The sequence below is a fragment of the Phodopus roborovskii genome, unplaced genomic scaffold, assembly GCF_943737965.1.
Source record: "Phodopus roborovskii unplaced genomic scaffold, PHOROB, whole genome shotgun sequence".
Lineage (NCBI taxonomy): Eukaryota > Metazoa > Chordata > Mammalia > Rodentia > Cricetidae > Phodopus > Phodopus roborovskii.
The window spans coordinates 51360628-51385159 of NW_026126407.1; the positions used below are offsets into that span (position 1 = coordinate 51360628).

Sequence of the window (24532 nt, forward strand, 5' to 3'; positions counted from 1 at the left end):
TGGTATCCACTTCTGAGTGAGTACATACTATATTTGTCTCTGGTTTTGGGTTACCTCACTCAGGTTGGTTTTTTTCTAGTTCTGTCCGATGTTTAAATCTTTAAAGGCATGGTTTCACAGGGTAAACAGTACAGCCATGAGCTTGGGGTCGAGGCTCAGGAAAATCTGCACCCTCAGGGATGTCCAGGACTCAGAGACTGGCAAGTCTTGATGCTCAGTGTACCTCCTTGTGATGACCTGGCTTCGCGCAGTGCATCTTGGGAATTGTAGTTTTCTGGTCTGTGGGAGAGGTCTCCTGTGCAGTTTGGAGGGTGACAGACTCCACCCTCCCGCTAGGGACTCCCGTCCTCTCTGGGTTCAACCTCAGGCTCTCAGGATTGGTGGGGGTGGGCCCATGCACGTGGATTGGGCCTGCGTGTCGTGGGCGGGGTTGCGCATGCTCATTTGGGCGGTGGGCCTGGAGTTTATCAAGATGTCTACCACGACGGTTCCAGAGCTAAAGCAGATTAGCCGGGAGGAAGCAATGCGCTTGGGGCCCGGCTGGAGCCACTCGTGCCACGCCATGCTGTACGCCGCTAACCCCGGGCAGCTCTTCGGTCGTATTCCCATGCGATTTTCAGTGCTGGTGAGGAGGAGCTGGGTGGGTGAGCGGGTGGACATAGGCTTGGGGCGCCCTGTGGACCCCGCGCCCTGATCCGGCTTACCTTGCAGATGCAGATGCGCTTCGACGGGCTGCTGGGCTTCCCTGGGGGTTTTGTGGACCGGCGCTTCTGGTCGCTGGAGGACGGCTTAAACCGGGTGCTAGGCTTGGGCCTGGGCGGCCTGCGCCTTACCGAAGCTGATTACCTGAGCTCACATCTAACTGAGGGTCCACAACGTGTGGTGGCACACCTGTATGCAAGGCAGCTGACACTGGAGCAGCTGCATGCTGTGGAGATCAGTGCTGTGCACTCGCGGGACCACGGTCTGGAGGTGGGACCACTGCCTGGGGACCGCCCCCATCCCCACTCCTGAGGTTTGGCTCTGGCACCGCAGAAGGCACCGATGTGGTAACAAGTGCCCCTCAGGGTCCTCACCCTGGCCATGCTGGGTGGGAAGAGACTTGGGTTCTGGGTCCGGGGCCGTTTACATTTGCCTTGCTGCCTGCCATTGTCAATCCTGGGAGTGGGAAATGGGATATGAGAAAGATGGGATAGTCAGGGCCTACTTGGGTAATTGAGGACAGACCAAAAAGGCTAGGTTATAAGGCTTGGGGTTTTATCCTGTGAGATAATATAAAAGTGGTCTAAGGGGTTTGGAGTGAGGCCAGTAATCCTGGGTGCTGGCTGATAGGGCGGGGAGTTCATAGGCTTTACTGCTACCAGCCTTGCCTGGGTCTTCCCGTCTCTTTAGCAAACTGGTTGTCAGGCATCTGCCAGGCTCCTACCTCTACAGGGAGAGCCCAGTTTCACCCCATGCTCTCTGTCCCATAGGTGCTGGGCCTTGTACGCGTTCCACTGTACACCCAGAAGGATCGAGTAGGAGGCTTTCCTAACTTCCTGAGCAATGCCTTCGTCAGCACTGCCAAGTACCAGCTCTTATTTGCCCTTAAGGTACTCAACATGATGCCCTCGGAAAAGCTGGCCGAGGCCTTGGCCTCAGCCACAGAAAAACAGAAGAAAGCCCTAGAAAAGCTACTCCCAGCCTCATCCTGAGGTTCCTGTGCGATTCTTGCCCTCCCTTGGCTGTCTCTGCCCACAGGCCCTGGAATTCCCAAGAAGAGTGCCTTCTAGCGTGTTTGGTTTTGTCCCTTTCGACTGCAAGGGACAAGCAGGCAGCTGTTCATCTTTACTGTCCCAAGCAGACCCTGGGACCTAGCTACCCTCTCAGGTTGTTCAGTGGAATAGCTTGGGCCTGACTCTTCAAGCTGAGGATGTTCTCACCCATTCCAGGGTTCAGACTGCCCTGTGTGAGTCTGTTCATGACTGCTGGAGGCCCGGGTACAGCCCACTTTTCCAAGGCAACCACTTGATTGGTACATGGTTCCTGGACTGGTCAGGGATTTCAGTCAATGGAGGTGACCCATGTTACATCACTCCTTCCCTTAGCCCAGAACCTGATCCAGCTTGCGAGATAGGCTGTTGTTCATTTGGGTTGTTGGATTTTGGTTAGATTTTTCTTTCTTGGTGTGTGAACAGTGGGTTGGTTTCAGAGTGGCCCACATGGCTTGGTTCTCCCCAGGAGGGCTTTGCCTCAACTCTGTGGAATTGAGGAAGCAAGAAGACAATAAAGCCATTCCTCTGATGCTTACATTTGCATGGCCACATCTTTCTCTGAGGTGTGTGGAAGCTGGGTCCAAGAACACGACCAGCTTGAACTCTGAGGGTGAGCAATCTGGCTAGTAGCTTGAGTTCAGCCCTTGTAGTGGTTTACAGACTTTGTGTGCAGAGGTAAAACAGCACCACCACAGAACAGGAATGCCACTGCTGGCCGACTTCCAGCCTGTCTAGAAATACTGATTTTAGGGCTTAGGACAACAGCTGTCAAGCAGGGGAGAGATCTTGGAGCAAGAGATATGGAGATCAGAAGAGACTACAGATGGGTTACTAGGATCTGCTGTGACAGCCAAGAATGCATGTCATATCATAAATGAGCCCCCACCAACTTGGAAGTAATTTTATTTTCCAACAAACAGCACATTTTCTAGGCACCCAGACCTCACCTTAAGACTAAACAAACCTCAGTGTGGCACCTGCATGTGCAGGGGACACACACTCTTCACACAATTCTGCCTGGGCCCAAGCTGCTTACTCTCTTGGGGCCTTTTCACCAGGACCTGGGTGCCAGGCCCTTCATCCTGCCTCAGGGTGCCTCAGGGCTGGCCCAAGCTGCCCAGGCAGGGGCTGAAGTCCTGTCCTCCTGTCCACAAGCTGTTCCCTGGGCTGGTTTTCCATCTCCTGGGCGGCTACAGCCGTCTGCTCACTGCCCTGTCTTGCATGGCACATATAACTTCAGGGTGGATCCATCACCCAACGTCAGAATCTGAAGAGAAAAAGAAAAGCCTGTTAAGAGACAGGAAGGTTAGGTGGTCTAGGGTGCCCATGGGCATGTGGGTACTCTCACCATCCCTCCTGGCTACGGTTCCCGCCATTTCTTCCCATTCAGCGTCTGTAGCTTCTCCAGGCTCTGTGTTACAGAGCATAATGCCTGCCCTAAGGATAGGGCCAATTAGTGTTCTGTGTCAAATCTCAGCAGCAGGAAAGAAGGGAAACTCAGGGACTAGGATTAGGTGGCCTTGGGGTCAGGCTTGGGTGAGACTACCCAGGGGTCTGAGCTGATTGGGTATGGCAGCTCTCAGCCTCAGTCCTTAGAAGAGGGTCTGGGGAAGGGTGAGTTTAAAGCCTTGGCTGCCCTCTTGGAGACTTACCCATCTCATGGACACAGTCTTCCAGGGCCCCTGACAACTCAGGAAGGCTCAAGGCCTGCAGGGGACTAGGCCAGCCTTTGGAATCTGTGGTACAAAAGGGGCAAGTTGGCCACACGTATGTATGTCCTCACTCACTCGCTGCAGATGTGTGCGGTTACCAGGCAGGGATGTACCTAGCTACAAGCTCAGCAACTACCTATGTAAGGCTCAGGCGTAAGTAGAGCTCAACCCTGGGAGCTCCTGCTACCCAACTCTACTAGAGGCCTTAAAGATAGTAGTCAGCCATGAAACAAAGGCCCTTACAGTTGCCATCTACCCCCTAAGTGTAATAGTCCATCTCTTGTCACAAGTGGGCTTGCTCTGGGGACAGAGTTGCCATTATAACAGCCATGCAGAGCCCACTGGTTGGAACTTAAGGCTTCCTACCCACCATCCTTGTCCTAGTCCAAAGCCAGGCTGCTGCTCTTCTTACCTGCTGAGAGAAAGGGTGGACTTAGGGTCACTTCACTGGGGGACTGGTCTTGCCTCACTCGAGCTGACAATTCAGCCTGACAAGCCCTGCCAGACATATGACCAAGTGTTAGTGTCAAAGAGGCCCTGCTGTCAACCCGAACCCAAAAAGGGCAACAAAAACCACTTCAGCCCTGAAAGTCCCACACCAGTCAGTCATGCTCATCTCCAGCCTGCTTTTAGTCAAGCCTGGGTCTGCCCTGTGGGAGACAGAGCCTAGGAATATGGTTTCCCCCAACTTTCCACCTACTTAGAGGATTAGGAAGGGACAATGACAAGTGTGTGGGGGGTGACTACCTGAGTATGTGAGCCCACTTACCGCAGCTGGTCCAGGACAAGGGCAGCATCCTTGGCCAGGGTCTGGGCCTCCTGCAGCTGGGCATGGATGTCCTTTCGGGCACTATCCTGCTCCAGGAGGCAGCTCTCTACTACAGCCCGCAATTCCTGCTCTTGGGACACCTGGCCACGAAGGGCCTCTGCCTCCTCACAGCACTGCAGGCAAATACCAGGCTGGAGGGCCTAAGCCAGGAGGCCAAGACCCGTGTTTCCTGATCCCCCCAAAGGACAGAGTCTATTAGGCTGCCTGTCTGCTTCTCTGCAGCCCATTCTAGGAATGGCTCCTTTGGCTCAATCCTACAGATTTGAGGTTCTGTGTGGGCTACTTGTTCTTCCTCCTATATCCACCTGACTTGACTGTTCTATATACCTGCTTCAAGTTTCCTGTCTCCATTCACCTACCGATGCTATCTCCTCTGCTACAAAGGTGTAACTCTAGATATGCTCTGCCTCCTGTGTCCACAGCCACCTGGACCTCTCCACTTACTTTGTGCAACTGGATGGCGAGCTCCTGCATCTCAGCCTCTAGCCGGTCAGCATAGGCCAGCTCCAAGGCATCACTAGGGGGGCGGGCACTGCTGTGCCAGCGGGCAATGGCAGAGGTCATCTTCCTTTTAGGCCCAAACAACCTGGAGGAGTGAATCAGGGTTCCCGTCAGTTTCTATCATGAGCACAGACCTTGGTCCCAACCTGCCACCAAGGCCAGTCACTAGGGAACACCTAGTTATGGGACAGAAACACAAGTGTCCAAACAGCCTCTACCATCACTGGCTCCAGACTTGGACAGCCATGGCTGTGCTCTCATGGGAGATTTCTAGGAATCTCTCCCCTACAGACAAGGGCACTGGCAGAATCTGCATGGGCCACCTGGCAGTCTGGAGTTCACTGCAGGCTTTGACTGTGAGTAAGCCAGCTGAGGCTAAGTTCAGCTCTGCATAGCAGAAACCACCCAGACCCAGCATGCAGGAAGCAGGGTAGACAAGGCAGACCCTGTCCTCCCAGTATCAAGCATGGAATGCAACTACAGTAGTTACTGAGGGCCACTGCTATCAGCCATACTCACTTGCCCTTTGTGTGTAGAGATGAGGGTAGGGAAATGAGTAGTGGGGTCTAAGGGGCACTGCCTTTCTCCATTCTCCTGTGTAGGAGCCAGAGAGTAAAGACTAGGGCACTGAAAAGTACCTGCATGCTCAGAAAATTGGTGCACTTGGAAGGTGGCACAACAGAGTTCAGTGTTCAGGATCACCCTTGACTATATAAAAGCAGCTTGTGTCACAGATGGGTGGAAACTTAGCATCATGATGTGCCTAGGGACAGTACAGGCTCAAGGACCTGCGGGTTTCAACCTCAAGCTAGTCCTCTGCAGAGGCAGCCAACACAACTAGTTAAAAACAAAACTGTAAATCCCATGGAAAGGGGAGGTTGTGACTTTGATGGTTACTATTTCATAAAAGGGAAATACCTATTTTTGGCAGTAAAATTAAAAGACACTTAGAGCATGGCTCATTCAGAGGAAATCAAACTATAGAAGTTCCAAGAAAGCCCTGCAGCACATCTGCTAGACAAAGGCTTTGAAACATCATCTTAAAGACAACCAAAGACCTAAAAGATGATGTGAAAACACTCAATAAAAATGGAAATACAACAGAAAATCATGAAACATAGAAGTATGGTAGATGCAGCCCGAGGCAGGCAAAGAAGGAGCCAGCCAACTGGAGCATGATGGAAATTCAGTCTGAGGAATGAGACTGAAAACCACAAGAAGAGCTTGACACCACATGGGGCCCACATCTCTCCTGTGAGGACCTCACGAAGACAGGAAGGGCAGACACAGTCTCAAGAGCTAGCAACTGGAAACTTCCACGACTGATGGAAGATGTGATAGATATCTGGACACACAGCCAAACTAAAGACATCCAGAGTCCTGGAGCAAGAAAAGAAAAAGCAACCTGTCCCATGCAGGGAACCTCAGTAAAAGTACCCGAGTACTTCCTTATTCAAAACTGTGGAAGGCTGAGGCAGCCAGAGTGTCAAAGCAAACGGCTGTCACTAAGAGTCCTTTACCTGGCAAAACTGTCCTTCCACAGTGCAGCAGAGAGTCAGACATTCCCAGACAGGCAAGCCCTGAGTAAGCCCTGCCTGCTGAGGACAGATCCTGAGGACACTTCAAGTATGAGTCACCATGAATTACAGCCAAGACACAAACTATAATTCTGTATATGGAATGTTTTGGGACAAAAGGCATATTACACAGTTTGGACTTTTTATTAAAGGATTTTTATATCCAAGCTTTCAGGAAATAAACCTGTGCTATAAAAATACTAACTCCACAACTGTGACAGTTATGAAAAAAAGTTACAAATCACAAACAAGCAAACCGACAAAAACAAAGCCCAAAGGTCAAGCATACATCTTGGAGCTATGTGGGCACAAAGACCAACTTGGAAGAAAGCCTGTCTAAATAGACCGTCCTACTGATGGAATACAGGTTGGAAGGATGGCTGAAATGACTTGGGGTGGGGAGTGGCCCTAGGGACTCACGTGATGCCGATTTCCTTCAGGTCGCTTTCAGTGAGGGTCAGGAAGATACGAAGGTCTACATCCTGCTCCTCGAACACTTGCAGGTACTTCAGACATCCAATCTGCTCTAGCAGTGTGGCAAGGTCCTGAGTGGAAGAGACAACTGGGAGGCCTGGTGCCAGGAATAGAGAACTGGTCTCCTACTTCTGACCCCAAGCCTGACTAGAGCCCTACACTAGAGCCCCTACACTACCCTTTCCAGGGTTATTGCCTCTCCAGCAGAGGAGAATGAGTGCTGATAATAGCTAAAGGCTTGGGAATTCGAGAGTGGGCTCAGCTCTCTACTATTCCGCTGCCTGGTCTTGGGTCTGAGGGGACATTTGATCCCCTCAGAAAGGCTCTACCCAGCCTCTTACTCCCTGAACTTGGGGCCAGTTTAAGTCCATGGCTGTGTGGCCATCCTTGTGCTTACCCTGACGCCACCTGACCCTCACACTGCTCCTTCCAAAACACCATGTGAGGAACTGCTTAGTGATGGCACGAGCTTTTCATTTTTCAGACTAAATGGCTACTGACAGCCCAGGCTGCCTACTGACCCTGCCACATCAGCTACTACTGAGATCAACTGCTTAGCCTCTCAACTAGCTTTCAACACAAGAATGTCCAGTTTCAGCTAGGCGGTGGTGGTGCACGCCTTTGATCCCAGCACTCGGGAGGCAGAGGCAGCCAGATCTCTGTCAGTTCAAGGCAGCCTGGTTTACAAGAGCTAGTTCCAGGACAGGCTCCAAAACCACAGAGAAACCCTGTCTCAAAAAACAAAACAAACAAATAACGCTCCAGTTTCTATTTCTGTTCATGTTTGGTTGCTTAGAAGGGAGGAAAAAAATGTCCCAAGGTTGCTCCACTACCATTTTTTTTTCCTCAGAGAAATGGCCTTGAGATCCCAGCACAACTGCCTGTACAACTGAGAGGTGCACCTGTGTTCCAGGCCTGAGACCATGGACAGGGCTGCAGGCAGGAGCCAGCCCAGTTTACTAGCTCTTAAGGAGCAGCAGAGCTGGGACGTAGGACAGGTGTGTATTACACCTGGGCTGCCGATCTAGGACCACCAGTGTGGCCCACAGTGAGTGGATAGTTTCATTTTTGCTAAGGACATACCATATGCCATTTCTTTGTCCCCAGCTCACGAGCATCCTGTAACTATCTCCCTATGTTTGGGGAGGCCCAGAGAGGGTAGACAGCAAAGGGAAAGAAAAGGATACCAATCCCACAGCTGGCCTGCTGCTCATGAGGAATCCTCAGCCTTGTGGGGAGAACCCAGTAGCCTCTTCTTTCAAAAGTGCCTAGCCTGTCATGAATACACAATAAATGACCCCAACACCTCTACCCTGCAGTCATAGAAGTGCCACCTCCCTAAGCACAAAGCCATTGGGTTCTCAAATGGTCTTACCTGAGGTCCTGAGTAGGGGGACTTCTCAGCTTGAGGTTCAGACTTTGGAGTGCATGTAGTCCCTGTGCTGGAAGGCCACTGACTGTCACTGTTGCTGTAACGACTCTTACTCTTCAGATAACTCTTGGTTTGTCTTCGAACCGAGCTTTTGCGGGTATGATCAGAATCCTGCAGTGAAAGGGGTGTATTGGAGCAGCTCTGGACATAAGCCTCTGGCCTCCTTCACTCATAGCAGGGGTAAAATCTGAAACCTATCATGACTTACCTGCAGCCTGGATCCCCACAATCAAGGTTAGGAGTCCTCCAGGCATGGTGTAGACACACATTAAATATTTACCTATCCCCTATAACACCAAGGAGGAAGGAAGGGAAGGAACCTTTACCTCATTGCTTTCTATGGAGGCTTCACTGCTGAGCCCCTGGGCTCTTGCCAGGCCATCGCTGCTGCTGCTCCTCCACACAGGCCCAAGACTGGCACAGAAAGTGGGTTCCTCTAGTAACAGAAAACACCTGATGACAGGTCTCCCCAGTAAGGCTGCATGTGCTGTATTAGCTTATTCTCAACTGCCTCTTACACAGCTCAGTACTACTTGTCTGGCCTGGCTGCCTGTCACACTATAGTGTGGGCAGAGCTTGTAATTTTTAATTGTGTGCTCATAAATCTCATGCACCTACAACAGAGCTTGGCACGAAGCAGGAACTTGATAAAGCACTGCCAGAGCATAAGCACGTTCCACTTGCTGGGAAGATTTCCAAGAAACACTTGGACTGACCCTGTGAGTACAGAATACTTCCTTGGTCTGTGGGAACCCTGGATTGGGATGTTTTCCCTTACCTGTCCATGGCCAACTCTGCCTTACCTCACAAGAATTGGGGCTTTCTCTATATCCTCTATGGGAACCCAACAGGATGGGGGTACATACCCCGGCTGCTGCTGCTGCTACTCTCCACATCCCGCTCATTAATGGGGGAGGTGACATCTCGGTAGCAGAGGCCCTCAACTTCCAAAGTGTTCTCCTCACTGCTGGTGAAGGTCACATAGCCCCGAGGAGGAACTTGCTCTGTGTACAGAATGTGCATATGAATGCTCAGACATGATTGAAGACATCATGCCTCTGAGATCTTGGGGGTGGGGGGAACCCCACAGCTGCCACCTCATCTCCTTGCACAGTAATCTGGTCATGCTCCAAGAGAGATTAGTTTGTATATCACATGAAATGAGCTTGGTGTAGCCAAGGCTAGTACCCAGGGCCAGGCCAGAACCCCTTAGCACCTGCTACTGTTTTTCTAAGGGCAGGAAGCAGACAGTTGTTGTGGAATATTCCTTTATGCTGTGTAAAGATATTTCACTGTGGTTGGTTTAGTAAAAAGCTAAATAGCCAATAGCTAGGCAGGGTTTTTGGTACAGAGAGAAGGATGGGAAGAAGGGTTGAATTGTGAGGAGTTGCCAGCCTGACACAGAGGAAGCAATAAAGCAATATAGGTAAGTAAAGGTAGTAAAGCCACAAGGCAAAAAGTATACTAATAAAAATGGGTTAATTTAAGTTATAATGAGAAACAAGCCTAAGCCAGCTATGTGAATGGGATATTCACAGAGTGAAATCATGTACCAGGAGCTAGCAGTGACTCCTGGAGCCTGTCACTGGATCAGTTTTGAGCCTCACTCCTATAGTATCCAATCCTACTGTAGCCTGAGGTCAGGGGTCCATGTTCCTGGGGATATGATACCAAAGAACTCTGGGAACTGTGGCTCTCACCATAGGTCTGGGGCTTGCCTCCAAGTCCAATTGCTGTGATCTTGGCCAGGGCGCGTGGCCCCTCATGGATGCTGAGACCCTTCTTTCGACAGGGCCTCTGGCGCTGAGGAACAGGCCAGGACTCATCTGAAGAGCTCAGATCTTCATATTTTTCTATAAGTCAAACATGAAAATTAATAGTTGGTTCAGTGATGAGCTCATTTGCCAACACTAAAATCTAAGGGAATATGTCTGTGTGTGCTTTTGTGACAGTGACTCACAATGTAGACTCGGGCTGTCCTTGAACTTGCTGCAATCTACACACACAAACTAAAAAAAAAAAATCTTAAGATATATTAAGCTGAATATGGTGGCATTATACATAACCTCAGTATTAGGGATGTAGAGCCAGGTGATTGAAGCCAGCCTGAGCCTACATAAACATAAGACAGGGTTTCTCTTTGTGGTCCTGGCTGCTTTGGAACTTCCTCTGTAGACCAGGCTGGCTTCGAACTCACAGAGACTCACCTGTTCTGGGATTAAAGGTGTGTGCCACCACAGCCTGGCCTAGCTTTTTTAAATTTTTAGATTGAAAGCTCCTTTTAAATTAATGTATCATTTTATCCTATTCAGTTTTATTCTAACTTATCTACCTAGAGAGTTATTACTCATTCCACTTTATTAACCTACTGCTGCCTTGTCACCTACGCATCGGTGATTTTAAATCCGTATGTGGGGAAAAGAATTGTGTTCTCTCATCTGTTGATTTTATTTCTGTTTTCCTTGCATTTTCTGTAGTTTCTGGGAGCTTTGAGAAATTGACCCATAGGGGTTGGAGAGATGGCTCAACTTGGTTTCCAGAGTGCACATTTGGTGGCTCAGAAACCTCTGGAACTTCCAGGGGACTCAGTGCCTTCTACTGACCTCTGTGGGTATCCTTATGCACACACACACACACACACACACACACACACACAGACAAGAGTGGCCTGTTGTGATATCTCCAAGTACAGTCCAGGTGAACCTTTTTCTTGAGACAGCGTCTACCTCCCAGGTGCTTGGATTAAGGCTATTCCCACATCACCATGAGCTCAACACACTCTTCTCTTAATTAAAACCATCAAGATGGTTTGGCTGGAGAGAAGGCTCAACAGCACCTAAGAATATCTATTCTTAACTGGGCGGTGATGGCGCACACCTTTAATCCTAGTGCTCAAGGACAGAAACAGGCAGATCTCTGTGAGTTCAAGGCCAGCCTAGTCTACAGAGTGCCTTCCAGGACAGGCTCCAAAGCTACATAGAGAAACCCTGTCTTGAAATGCCCTCCCCCCCCACAAAAAAAAAAAAAAAAAAAAGGAATATGTATTCCTTTTTTGGAAGGGAGGGGTTGTTTGTATTTTTGTGTTTGCTTTTTGAGACAGGGTTTCTCTGTAACTTGTAAACCAGGCCGGCCCCAAACTCACAGAGCTCCACCTGCCTCTGCTGGGATTAAAGTCATGTGAGGCCACCAACACCACTCCACCATTTATTGTTTTTGAGACAGGTGCACAAGGAGGCCAAAAGAGGGCATTAGATCCCGTGGAGCTAGAATTACACGTATTTGTGAGCTGCTAATGTGAGTGCTGAGAGCTGAACTTGGGTCCTCTGCAAAGAGCTGTTGAAGTACCCTGCAAGAGCCAGGCAGTGATGGCGCACGCCTTTAATCCAAGTGCTCAGGAAGCAGAGACAGATGGATCTCTGAGTTTGAGGCCAGCCTGGTCTACAGAGCAAGTTCCAGGACAGCCAGAACTGTTACATAGAGAAACCCTGTCTCAATAAATAAATAAAAATAAAAACTACCAAAAATATGTAGCAAAACCTCTATTAAACAACTCTTAAGTGAAAGAGAAAATACAAATCAAAATTACGGAATTCCTGGAGAACATCAACTATATTCCAAACTCCTGCCATGTGTCCAGTAGGAAATGAAAACTATTGCCAGATTTTCACTAGCAAAGGCAAACAGAGAAAATAAAATGAGCTGGCTAGGGAGTTGGCTCAGTGGGTAAAGTACTTACTATTCAAGAATGAAGACCTGAGTTAAAAATCCTGCCCCAAAGAATAAGAGAATCTTTTTTTTTTTTTTTTTTTTTTTTTTTTTTGTGGCACTCCCAAGGCCGAATCAAAAGAAAGCCGAATACCTCCCTCCCAGACACTAGCAGTCAGAAACTCACTGAAGTGGACTGTGAAAGTAAGATTTTTACTTTGTATGAGATGTGCATGACCACTGAAGTAGCTGCTGATGCTCTGGGTGAAGAGTGAAAGGTATATATGGTCCCAATCAGTGGTGGGAACAACATACAAGGTTTTCCTATGAAACAAGGTGCTTTTACCAACAGCACAATGTGCCTGCTGCTAAATGTGGGGCGTTCCTGTTATAGACCAACAAGAACAGGAGAAAGGAAGCTTAAGTTTATTAGGGGATGTACTGTGGGTGCCAATCTAAGCATTCAACTTGGTTATTGTAAAAAAGAAAAAAGAAAAAAAAAGAAAGAAAGAAAGAAAAAAGAGAGTTTGAGAGAGAGAGAAAGAGACAAACACAGAGAGACAAGGATATTACTGACCTGACAGATGGCACTATGCTTTGTCAGATGGGGCCCAAAAATCTAGCAGAATCTGAAAACTTTTCAGTCTCTCTAAAGAAGATGATGTCTGCCAGTATTTTCTCAGAAAGTCCTTAATCAAAGAAGGTAAGAAGTCCAGGACCAAAGCACCTAAGATTCATGGTCTTGTTTCTCCATATGTCTTGCAACATAAATGCAGATGTACTTCTCTGAAGAAATAATAACACTATGAAAAATGAGGAGGCTTTAGAATATGCTAAACTTTGCTCAAGAGAATGAAAGAATCCAAAGGAAAATGCCAGGAACAGACTGCCAGAGATACTGTTCTGAGAGCTTCTCCTTCTCTAAGCAAGAGTCCGGTCAAAAATAAATCTTTAGGGGTAATGGATGATCAGACCTTGAAAAATAAACAAATAAAAAGGAATATCTGTATCAATGGAGACTTAACTTTCTTATATGGTGTACACACAAAGGTGCATTATTTCCCGTGTTTAGCACAGTTCTAGAGGCACTGCCAACTGAATGAAGTCAGGCACAAAAGCATGACAGGCAGAGGGTGAGTGAGCTCTGCCTAGAGACTGGCAGCATGGGAGCACACCTGGGAATTCCCAGAGAAATGGAAATGAAACTAATTTGACCAGACAAGATCAGCTGTGGAAGTCTACTGCCTTCTACATGGAAACACCAAAAACATGGAGCAATACCGTCAACCAGAAGGAAATAATAGTAGTGACACATCTACAATAGTCAAGATGATAAAGACCAGAATAAACTCAGTTATACACAAAATATATATCAGGAAAAATTTAAGCCTGTATTCTTAGAAGGGACAAGCTGACACCATAAAAACAGTGAATTTCCCATAGTCTCTTTAACATATGCTCGTGTTGCCCAACCAGTTTTGACCTTGCATCCCCCTACCTTTGCCTCTCAATCCCAAATTCTGAGGTTGCAGCTGTACACCATCACATTGTTTTTTCTACATCTTTATTAAAATATTAACACCTTTTGTTTGTTTGTTTTTTGAGACAGGGTTTGTCTGTGTAACAGCTCTAGTTGTCCTAGAACTAGCTCTGTAGACCAGCCTGCCTCTGCCTCCAGAGTGCTGGAATTAAAGGCGAGTGCCACCACTGCCCAGCTTTAAAATATTAACACTTTTTAAGGATGGAGACAGGTTGACACTCAGGTTCATACAGAATAGTAAATAAATAATAACTGAGGAAACGCTGACAAATCCTAATCAATAGTAAAATACATTATAAAATGCCTCTGGTGGCTGGTGTGGCGGCAGCAGCATGTACCTTTAATCCCAGCAGGCAGATGCAGGAGGCAGATGCAGGTGGATCTCTGTGAGTTCAAGGCCAGCCTGGTCTACAGAGTGACTTCCAGGACAGCCAGGGTTACACAGAGACACACTGTCTTAAACAAAACAAAAAAAGCTTCTAGTCAAACTGTGATTTGGCTGCACTGATAAAGAGACCCCCAGAATCTTAACTCTAGGGAGAGACCCTAATAAGATAGAAATTCAATGTGTGAAAAAGATGCTGTATCTAACCCCCATGTCAATCATGCTGAATGATGCTGGCACAAATATGTGACCATTTGGTAAAGATAATTGATTCCAGACCTCATACAAAAGAAACAGCTATCAGTGGGTCAGATATCTAAATGTACATAATTAAACATACAATGCTAGAAGGGACATGGCCATCAAGCCCCTGAGAAAAACTGGTTATGATTCAACATCTAGAGACAATAAAGGACTCCTAATTATAAAAGTTAAAACATACATAGCACAAGATTGTCAAAAGCTGGAGGAGTCTCTCTGTGAGGTATGCCTCCTCTCCTCATCCTTAGGCTGCACAGCTATGTTGTGCAAGATCTCAGTTGGCAGGCATGTTCTCTGTGGTGAGGTCTGCTTATCTCTGGCCCTAGGCCTTGGACCTCAACCTCAGCTCCCCAGCAGAAGTGATAAGAGAAAGCCTCAAGGTGGGGCTGGTAGAGTCCAACCTGAACAAAGCAGGGGATCCAGGAAGGGGCTCTCCTTGTCTTCTAGTATCCCGAATGTTTAGGGCAGGTCTGAGTCCACAAGGACACAGGCATTTCTTTACCTGGGCTCCGGTAAAGGCTCTTAGGCAGTGCAGGTGAGTGAGTGTCCATCAAGGCCACTATCTTCATGTGACCATACTGCCTGGCCAGCATCCTGGCTGTGGCTCCACTGTGGTCTCTTATGTCGACTTTGACTCCCTAAGAAGATTCAGGAAAGTAGAATCAGAAACTCCTCATCAAATCCCCCAGCTCAGTGGACTGCTGGCCAGGAGGAATGAGAAAACAAAATGGGTTTACGATCACTTCTCCTGGCTTGAGATCCCATGGGGTGAGAGTAGGGATGAGTGGGACTGGTGACTTTCTGTCTTCTTTACAACAAGGAAGAGGGCCAGAAAATCTGTCATGAAGAGCAGTTACCAACCCATCCAAGCATCTGTAGCCATTCTCCCCTCCTGAGTACTGCCTGCCAGATGCTAATGGTTGTGGCAAGAAGAAAGAAGCTGGGACCTACAGAGGCCTACCTTCACCCTCCACTTGCCTGTTCCATATCTGTCTCCTGATATAGAACCGGTCATTCAGCCCATCCTCACAAACTGAACTGGACATCTCTTATCCCCTGATTTTGTGATATTGGATGTAGACAAGGATGGCTTGACTTCTTGATCTTGCCTCCACCTCACAACTGTTGGTATTACAGGTGTGTATCCCCACACCTATTTTGTTAAAATTGTCTCATTGTATATCTAGGCTGGCCTTGAACTCACAATCCTCCTGTCTTAATCTTCCAAGTGCTAGCTGAGATTAGAGTTTAGATAAACTGAAGACCCATATTGAACATGGGTAGCAATACAGTATGCGCTAAAGGCCCAAACATATTTAAAAAAAATAAAGTGAGCTGATAACTGTATTCATTTCTCTAGGCTTCTTTTTTTTCTGTGTAATCCTGCTGTCCTGGAACTTGATCTGTAGACCCGATTGACCTCAAACTCATAAGATTCATCTGAATCTGCCTCTGCCTCCCGAGGAGTTGTTTTTGTTGTTGCTGTTGTTAATGGTTTTTGCTTGGTTTTGTTTTGTTTGGTTTTCTGAGGCAGGGTTTCTTTGTATAGCCTTGGCTGGCCTCAATCCACCTGCCTCTGCCTCCTGAGTGCTGGGATTAAAAGCATGTACCACCAAAGCAGGCTTCTCAATTTTGGACACAATGTGACCAACTACCACCAGTTCCTGCTACCATATCCTCCGCTCCATGGTGGACTTCCCTTTGAACTGTCAGCCAAAATAACCCTTTCTTTCTTTAAACTGTTCTTCATCAAAAAAAAAAAAAAAAAGACCAGGAAGTGGTGGGTGCACACCTTTAACCCCAACACTTAGGAGGCAGAAACAGGTGGATCTCTGTGAGTTCAAGGCCAGTCTGGTCTAGAAAGCTACACAGAGAAACCCTGTCTTGAAAAATCAAAAAAACAACAATGGCCTTTTGTTACAACAATGAAAATAGTAATTAATACATAGCTGGAAACATTATTACTGATGAAGTAGTAAAAGAATGCAGACTTTCCTAATCTTCCTAGCAGGCAGCTTTTGTTTGCTTGTTTTTTGTTTGTTTTGTTTTGTTTTTTTCAAGACAGGGTTTCTCTGTGTAACAGTTCTGGCTGTCCTAGAACTCATTCTGTAGACCAGGCTGACCTCAAACTCACAGAGATCTGCCTGCCTCTGCCTCCCGAATGCTGGGATTAAAGGTGTGCACCACCACCCAGCCAAGGACAGCTTTTCAGCTGAGGCCTGCCTGGGCTACATCAGTTGCTAACTCCACAAACCAAACAACAACAAAAGTAAATTACAAAGCATGCATACTGTTTTCCCTTTGGGGTTCTTAGGGAGACTCCTGATGTGCACACTGGGTACAAGTTCTATGTAGATACAGGTTCTCAGTTTTCTTGGGTACACACCTGGGAAAACTGGTGAATGCTATAGTAATTCTTAACATATCCATTGGAGGACTTACCAGACTGTTTCCTGAGAAGCCGTGCCACTTTGGAGTCCTTTGAGGTTCACATTGGACACTGTCACTAACACTTGGTCCCTCCCCCTTCATGCTATCCTAGTCATGGAACTTGGTTGGCACAGGCCTATAATCTAGCTACTCAGAATGCTGAAGCAGGAGAATCAGAAATTCATAGTCCTTCTGGGCTAAAAAGTGAGTTCAAGGGGCTAGAGAGGTGGCTCATTGGTTAAGAACACTAGTTGGTCTTCCAGAAGTCCTGGGTTCAATTCCTAGCAACCACATGATGGCTCACAACCATCTGTAATGAGCTCTGGTGTCCTCTTCTGGCCCACAAGGATACTTGCCGACAGAACACTATATACATAATAAAATAAATCTTAAAAAAATAAGAGTTCAAAGCCAGTTTGGACAACTTAGTAAGATCCTGTCTCAAAAGAAAACATTTTAGCCAAGCATAATAGCACACACCTTTAATCCCAGCACTCAGGAGGCTCAGGCAGTCAGATCTCTATGAGTTCGAGGCCACCCCCTAGTTTACAAAGCATTCCAGGACAGACTCCAAAGCAATAAAGCATACAGAGAAACCTTGTCTTGAGGACAGGAAGGAAGGGAGGGAAGAAGGGAAGGAGGAAAGAAGGAAGAGAAAGAAGAAAAAGAAAACATTTTTAAAAGGACTAAGGCTCTAACTCAGTGATAGAGAGCTTGCAAATCACATGCACCAGGATTGAAAAGTTTCCCATAATTTCTATAACATGTCTTTAGCCAGATGGTGGTAATTGCCTTTAATCCCAGCACTTGGGAAAAAGAGGCAGGCAAATGTCTGTGAGTTCAAGGTCAGCCTGGTCTATAAAGTAAGTTCCAGGACAACCAAGGCTACACAGAGAAAACACTTCTCCAAAACCTAAAAAAACAAAACAAACAAAAAATATGTGTTTTCAAAATCATTATAAATATAGAAATGTTGTTGGGCATTGGTGGCGCATGTCTTTAATTCCAGCATTCAGGAGTCAGAGGCAGGTGGATCTCTGAGTTCGAGACCAACCTGGTCTACAGAGCTAGTTCCAGTATAGGCTACAAAGCAATACAGAGAAACCCTGTAAACCCCCCCCCAAAAAAAAACACAAGAAAAGAAATGTGTTTATTCACTACTGTACATTTTTCAATGAAAATGTACCACTTACAAGGTAGCAAGATAGCTCAGTGGCAAAAGCACCTGCCATCAAGCCTAAGACCTGAGTTCAATTCCCAGAATCTATTTTACAAGAGAAAACAGACCCCAACAAATGTCCTCTATTCCACAGATTATATGTATGTACACACATGTGTTGACTACATAGGTTTCCATGTTAAAAAAAAAAAAAAAAAGCCCAGTTAGAGTTTATAGTTTCATCAATGATTCCCATTTGCTGTGATTAAATTACAAGGTAATAAATAGTTACTTACATGATTCAGAAAATACTGCACAATTATCTCATGGCCAGAGGCAGCTGCTTCCATCAAAGGAGTAAATCCATATACAGGTTCCCTGCAAGATGAGATCAGAAAGATGGCTAGCAGAGAGGAGTGAGGCAATGAACAAGCTCTTGCCAAAGACAAAAAAGCCATTCAAGATCCCTGCAGGCAGAGCAGGGATGTAGGCACAGGCCTAGGCTCTCATGTACTTGGAACCACTGGGGTGTTGGATCAGGGAGACCATTCAGTTGCTAAAGTGCTTGCCACATAAGCATAGACCTGAGTTTGATCCCCAGCACTAGGTAAAAAGATCGGTGTGGTTCTGTGTGCTTGTAATCATAGGGCTAGGAGAAAAAAACAAGCAGATCCCAGGCCAGGCAACTAGTCCAAACTGTGAACCCTAAGTCCCCGTCTCAATTTAAAAAGGTAGATGATTCCCAATAAAGACAACCACTTCTAGTTTCTGCACACATGCACATACACCTGCCCACCCAACACTTTCCCCATAAGAAACTAATGAAGTGAGATGGGAAAAAATAGTAAGGCATGGTGTTGCATGCCTTTGATCCCAGCACTCAGGAGGCTCAGGCAGGATCTCTATTGAGTTTGAGTCCAGGTTGGTCTACATAGTGAGTTCAAGGACAGGCTCCAAAGCTATACAGAGAAACCCTGTCTTGAAAAAACAAAACAAAACAGGACTGCAGGAGTTTTACTAACTCCCTCTGGTTCATTAACAGTCCCAAAGACCAAGCTCTCCCATCTTCCTTCTCTCAAAGGCATCCCTACCACATTCTAAATTCCCCACTAGAATCACACTAAATAAGCAGCTACTGCCAGACCTGATGGAACCCCCTTAATCCCAGCACACAGAAGGTAAAGGCAGGTGGATTTCTGTGAGGCCAGTCTGGTTTACATAGTTAGTTTCAAGACATCCAAGGTACCCGAAGAGACCCTCTCTCAAAAAACTAAGTAAGTAAACATTAAAGCAGCCACTACTGTTCTTCATTTCTCACAGATTCTAATTGTCTCCTCCCAGCTACCCAAGCCTCATCTTTTGTTCAGCAGCCCATGAATTATTTATTGTTTATGATAAGCCCATACACTAACAATCCTGTCTTTGCTTTCTGTTACTCTAACACTGATCTTAAACAGCCCCTTCACTGTTCATTACTAAACCTGGATCTCAACCACTGTAAGACACATACTCTTCACATCTTAACACTGTTCAAGTCAGAATCTATCTTAAAGTCATTTTAGATATTGAATTTTAATTTCTAGCTTTTTTATTCCTTGTAGTCACTCAGAATTAATGGCAACTTCCAATGAGTATCATGAGCCAGAGTTGCCATGCCAACATCAGATGGGGGGCTCAGTTGGTACTTGCTAAGAAGGGATTCTTAGATAACATGTCAGAGCACAGTAACTCGATGAAAATAATGGAGACTGGTGAGATGGCTCAGTGAGTAGAAGCACGTATTATGCAAGCCTGACAACTGTAAAAGTAGGATAAAGTCACGCAAGTGTCTACAACCTCAGCACTCCAACAGGAAGCTGGGGGTGGGGTGGGGGTGGGGAGAAGCTCACAAGCCAGCTAGCCTGGGATACCCAGCTTGTCTTCAACACCTGAAAGTTGTCTGACCTCCAAACATGTGCCATGGCCCACATGCATCTGCACCCTGAACAGGTGTGCACACTCTCTCATACATGCAAAGAAAAAAAGGCAAGATGAGTTGGTTAGTCTTGATGAGATTGGGATATGACTCAGTGACTGGATGCTTGTTTAGCAAACATGAGGTCCAGGGTTTTGTTTGCATTAACACACACAAAGCCTCATCTCCAAGATGATAATCAAAAAGACAAGAAAGAAAAAGGAATTAGCACCTAATGTGTATCATCCAAATAACATTTTTCAATGCTCTGACATGGTCTTTCCTAACCTCAATTTTCAGATAAAACAAGGCTCAGGGCCTAGTGGTGCAGATGACTGACAGATATGCACAAAGTTTCATCCACTCCACTCCATCTTACCTCTCATACTGGAGCAGGATGATCCTGCCTCCTTGCTTAGAGTTGGATGAAACCCAGCCCACTCCTGTGACCACTTAGCTACAACAATCACCTCACGTTGGCATTGGCTCCACTGTCCAGGAGGAACTTGACCATCTGCTGGTGGCCGGCACTGGTGCAGTGGAAGAGTGCAGTCCAACCCTGGATGTCTTTCATCTCAAGCTCTGCACCTTGCTTTAAAAGAACAGTATGTGGGTTATACCCCATGTCTCCAGGAAAGGTGAGCAGTGGGTGAGAGGCACCCACCAGGCCTTCATCTGAAAGGTTTTTTTTTTTTTTTTTTTTTTTTGGTTTTTCAACACAGGGCTTCTCTGTGTAATAGTCCTGGCTGTCCTGGAACTCACTCTGTAGACCAGGCTGGCCTCAGACTCACAGAGATCACCTTCAACACCACCACCCAGCTGGCTAAAAGAATATTAAGTGATTATACATGCACACTGTGTCCTGTCAGGGCAGCCAGGGAGCCCTGGGTGTGTGGGCCTGTGCCACTTGAGTACATAGCTCACCTGGAGCAGAAAGTAGGCGATGCTCTCGTTGCCACAGCTGGAGGCCAGCATCAGTGGAGTCTGCCCTTCCGGGGTCGGCACATTCACACTCACCCCTGCCTCGAGCAGCAGGTGGACAATGGTATCATGTCCAATGTAGGAAGCATACATCAGCGGGGTCCAACCACCACCATTCTTCTTATTCAAATCTAACTCTCTCCTAAACAAATGCAAGATATGCTAGTGCTAGATATTCCCAGCATCCTACATATGGGCTTCATCAGAGCCCGGTGCCAGGCCTGATGGGACACGCTGACCTTCCAGAAAACAATCACTTGCCCAAAGGCATACCCAAATAGGGAGATGACAGGTGGTAAATGTTTCCATCCTCTGTCTTCAACTGTTACAATGGTTAATCTTGCCTGTCAACTTGGCAGGATCTGAAATCACCTAAGAGATGAACCTCTGGGTAGGTCTGAGGGATTTTCTAGATTGGGCTAACTGATGTGGGAAGAACCACCCTAAATATAAGCAGTGTCATTCCATGAGCTGCGCTTACAGACTAAATAAAAGAGAAGGAACAAAGCACCAGCATCCATCTCTTTCTGCTTCCTGATGCAATGTAACCATGCTTCCCTGCCATGATAGACTGTATCTTCAACCAAGTTAAAATAAATTCTACCTTCCTTAAGCAGCTTTTGCCAGTATTTGACATAGCAACAAAAAAAGTGACTATGTGGTGTGGTGATACACACTTTTACTTGCAAAACTTTAGGGGACAAAGTCAGGTATATCTCTCTGAGTTCAAGGCCAGCCTGGTCTACAAAGTGAGTCCCAGGCTAGACAGGGCTATACCAGGAGACTCCAGTTTAAAAAAAAGAAAAAAAAAAAAAAACACACACACACACACAAAAAAAAACCCACCTCTATTTTAGTACTCTTATCTTTCCTACCATCTCCCCATTTTTGTACCTTAGCAATAACTACCATGCTCAAGCTAGGAGTTAGGCAAAGTCTGGTCATTCCTTCCAATTACCACATCCAAGGAATTAGCTGTTGGCACACAGTAGGTTAGGGCTATGTAGCTAACCAAACATCCTACAGCACAAAGAACCCACCACAGACAAGACTAGCTGCCTAGTTTACCAGTATAGGTGAGGTGAGATACCCTAGCCACTAGCCACCAAATCAATAACCAGCATGTCAGCAGAGCTATGCACAGCAGCCAGGGGAAGAGAAAGAATTGATGACTAGAAACACTACTGCCACTGATTTCTCCTTTGTCCTAAAAAAAAAAGAAACCCTGTCACCAGAGTATCCTATTTTTCATTTTAATTCTGGAAATGCACTTTCACTCAGGAAAACAGGGGCGAAGGGCTCTCAGACTTTAAGGCTTAGGGATGGGAGTCCCCCCATTCTCAGTAACACCCACCACCTACTCCAAAGGTACAGTTAGTGCTCTGGGGCCTTCCCCTTCACAGTGCTTGCCTCCAGTGGTGGCTGGCAAAAAGTGGCAATCTGCTGTAGGGGCAATACCTCTTGTGGGATCCATACTATGCTAAGTCAGGCAGCTACTCCCACAGCAGCTCCTGATGACTGGCCATTCAAGTAGCTCAAGCCCTGCCTGGAGAGCTACATGCAGATACTTCTGGAATCACTGAAAGGACTTGGCATCCAGCACTACCTCCCTTCATGAGTGGCAATTTCACAAAGGGACAGAGGCAAGTGCCTCCACAGAGCTAGCATGTACCCTTCAGCCCTGTTCTCTGAGACCTCCACTACCCCCCAGCCCCAGCTTGGGCTTCCATGAGCAAGTCTGCTCTTCAACTGGGCCTAAACTCCACTGAGAGCACAGAACTTCTCCTATTCACTCCTCTTTGGGCTGCTCTGGGGCCATGTTTTTTAACAGGACACTCAACATGTAAGAACCTGAGATTCTAAAGAATCATAGCAGGATTCTTGGTGATCCTATGAAGATATGGGCTGACTACACACTTACCTGCCCATCCCTGAGGGCATTATGAGAGACTAAGAGCTCTCATACTTTACTGTCCAAGGATGATGGATGACTCTGATTTGCAACCAGAGACCTAGGGCTCATCAGGAATTGAGAAGGCACAAAGAGGTCTGGGAGACATCATCTCACCAAGGTATCAAATGAGCACGTAAAGCAAACTAAGTGTAAAGTATGGTGGAGCACAAAGGAGTGAAGAGAGTCCTTCTCCTACAGAACCTTCAGACCACATGGACTAAGAGACAGGCTCTGGAACTACATACTCATATGCAGGTTGGTAAAGCTAGAAGGTGGGCAGTGAGGACAGAAGGCAAGCCTCTCAAAGGGCTAAAGTGCTGGCTTTCCAATCTTATTTTTGTTTTCTATGGGAGGAAACCCCCAAATGTCTCTGGTTGAAGTAAACTATAAATTATTGTTTATAACATAGAGCACAATATAAATTTTAAACATGGTTTCCCTCCTCAGAATCTAAAGTCCTTTTTTCTAAGAGTCTAACATGAGACATCAATGACATCTGCGACAAGGTGGTGAGCCTAATCTATGTGTATTAAAGTGCTTGAGCTCTGCAAGACTCCAGCCTGTGGGAACTGAAGCCACTGTGGTGCTAATTAAAACATGAGGTAAAGGGATGTTCCCCAAGCCCTCTTACCGCTGTACACATTCCTTCACCACCTCATACTGGCCAATGGAGGCAGCTGTGTGAAGATCCAAGGGTACATCCAGTTCCTCTCGGCTGACCTGTGCACCAAGCCCATACCACATGGACAAGCTTCGGTTCAGGAGCTCCGGCTCACTGGCTTCATCACTGAGCTCAGACATGGCTGCAGAGGGAGGCCCAGGGGTTAGTTCTTCCTCCCTGGATGTTCCAAGGATAAAAGACTACTACTAACGGCAGTCTATCATCACATTCCTAAGAAACTAAAGCCACTGAGGCTAACTTAGCTTTCTTCAAACAGCAGTGCCATTACAGGACCACTGGTAAGCTTGCCACCAGACAGAGATGGGAGCATCTGCTTCACACTACAGGTTCTACAGTCACATTTTCCAGGAGCCTAAAACCTCTCCTTTGCTAGTAAAATAGTGCAAACTGAGTTATTTAGAACTATTTGCTGAATTTGGGTGTGCATCAAAATTTAGCTCTGTGTCCAGCATCTCTAGTCCCTAGTTCCTCACTAACATGGATGTCTAAAAGGGATACTGCTACAAATACATGGAAGTCGGATATGGTGGCATACCATGTCATCTCAGCACTGGGAAGGTAGAACAGAGGCAGGAGGATCATGAATTTCAGGGCAGCCTGGAGTATATAAGTTTAAGGCCAGCATGGCTACACAGGGATCCCCTCTCAATAAAACTAAGAGTGGGACCCAGAAAGATGGCTCCGGTGTTAATTGCACAGAGGACCCAAGTTCAACTCCCTGAACAGTGGCTTACAACCTCCTCTAACTCCAGTGTCAGAGGATCCAACAACCCCTTCTGGCTTCCTTGAGGATCTGCATTCACTGGTGCACACATGCATATATATAATTTTAAGACTTTTAAAACAAACCAGGGCTGGAGATGGTTTAAGAGTTGAGAAAGTGTACCCCTCTTATAGAGGGCCTGAGTTCAATTCCCAGCATCCATGAGGCAGCTTACAACTGCCTGTAATTCTAGCTCCAGGGGATCCAACACTCATATGCACATACCCGCCCATACATATATAATTAACACAAAAATAAAATTTTAAAATTAAAACTTTCTAAGGACTAGTCATGCAGTGGTTGAACACTTCCATATCCACAAACAAGCCAGATGGAAGGCTATGTATGAAGATGCCATTAAGTATGTGACTCAGGAGGTGGAGACAGGAAAGAAAAAAGAGGAAGTGAAGGGGGAAAAGGAAGGAAAAATAGGACAAGG

The 24532-nt window shown here is 46.7% G+C and overlaps 2 protein-coding genes across 2 annotated transcripts; one reads left to right on the forward strand and one right to left on the reverse strand.

Moving 5' to 3' along the window:
- Window positions 1-379: 379 nt before the first annotated feature.
- Nudt16l1 (nudix hydrolase 16 like 1) lies at window positions 380-2289 on the forward strand. The gene is made up of 3 exons (XM_051181342.1): window positions 380-625; window positions 712-972; window positions 1473-2289. Exons 1-3 carry the CDS (start codon window positions 395-397, stop codon window positions 1692-1694), a joined length of 714 nt encoding a protein of 237 aa, XP_051037299.1. The 5' UTR covers window positions 380-394; the 3' UTR covers window positions 1695-2289.
- Window positions 2290-2640: 351 nt separating this feature from the next.
- Window positions 2641-23486, reverse strand: Anks3 (ankyrin repeat and sterile alpha motif domain containing 3). Its single transcript, XM_051181346.1, has 16 exons — window positions 23280-23486; window positions 20638-20836; window positions 20184-20305; window positions 18056-18137; window positions 14673-14808; window positions 9980-10132; window positions 9146-9283; window positions 8606-8715; window positions 8223-8390; window positions 6794-6918; window positions 4740-4881; window positions 4236-4408; window positions 3879-3964; window positions 3407-3490; window positions 3103-3186; window positions 2641-3021 (listed from the first exon to the last, which is right to left on the reverse strand). Exons 1-16 carry the CDS (start codon window positions 23447-23449, stop codon window positions 3005-3007), a joined length of 1989 nt encoding a protein of 662 aa, XP_051037303.1. The 5' UTR covers window positions 23450-23486; the 3' UTR covers window positions 2641-3004.
- Between the last annotated feature and the right edge of the window lie 1046 nt (window positions 23487-24532).

What these genes read in the sequence shown, in the direction of transcription:
- Nudt16l1 (XM_051181342.1), top strand. Translation starts at nt 395, where the DNA reads ATGCACGTGGATTGGGCCTGCGTGTCGTGGGCGGGGTTGCGCATGCTC. An exon ending in CCATGCGATTTTCAGTGCTG is followed by an intron (nt 626 to 711) that starts GTGAGGAGGAGC and finishes CTTACCTTGCAG; the next exon opens with ATGCAGATGCGCTTCGACGG. An exon ending in CGCGGGACCACGGTCTGGAG is followed by an intron (nt 973 to 1,472) that starts GTGGGACCACTG and finishes TCTGTCCCATAG; the next exon opens with GTGCTGGGCCTTGTACGCGT.
- Anks3 (XM_051181346.1), bottom strand. Translation starts at nt 23,449, where the DNA reads ATGTCTGAGCTCAGTGATGAAGCCAGTGAGCCGGAGCTCCTGAACCGA. An exon ending in GTGAAGGAATGTGTACAGCG is followed by an intron (nt 20,837 to 23,279) that starts GTAAGAGGGCTT and finishes GCATTTGTTTAG; the next exon opens with GAGAGAGTTAGATTTGAATA. An exon ending in CTGAAGGAAATCGGCATCAC is followed by an intron (nt 4,882 to 6,793) that starts GTGAGTCCCTAG and finishes TCACTCCTCCAG; the next exon opens with GTTGTTTGGGCCTAAAAGGA.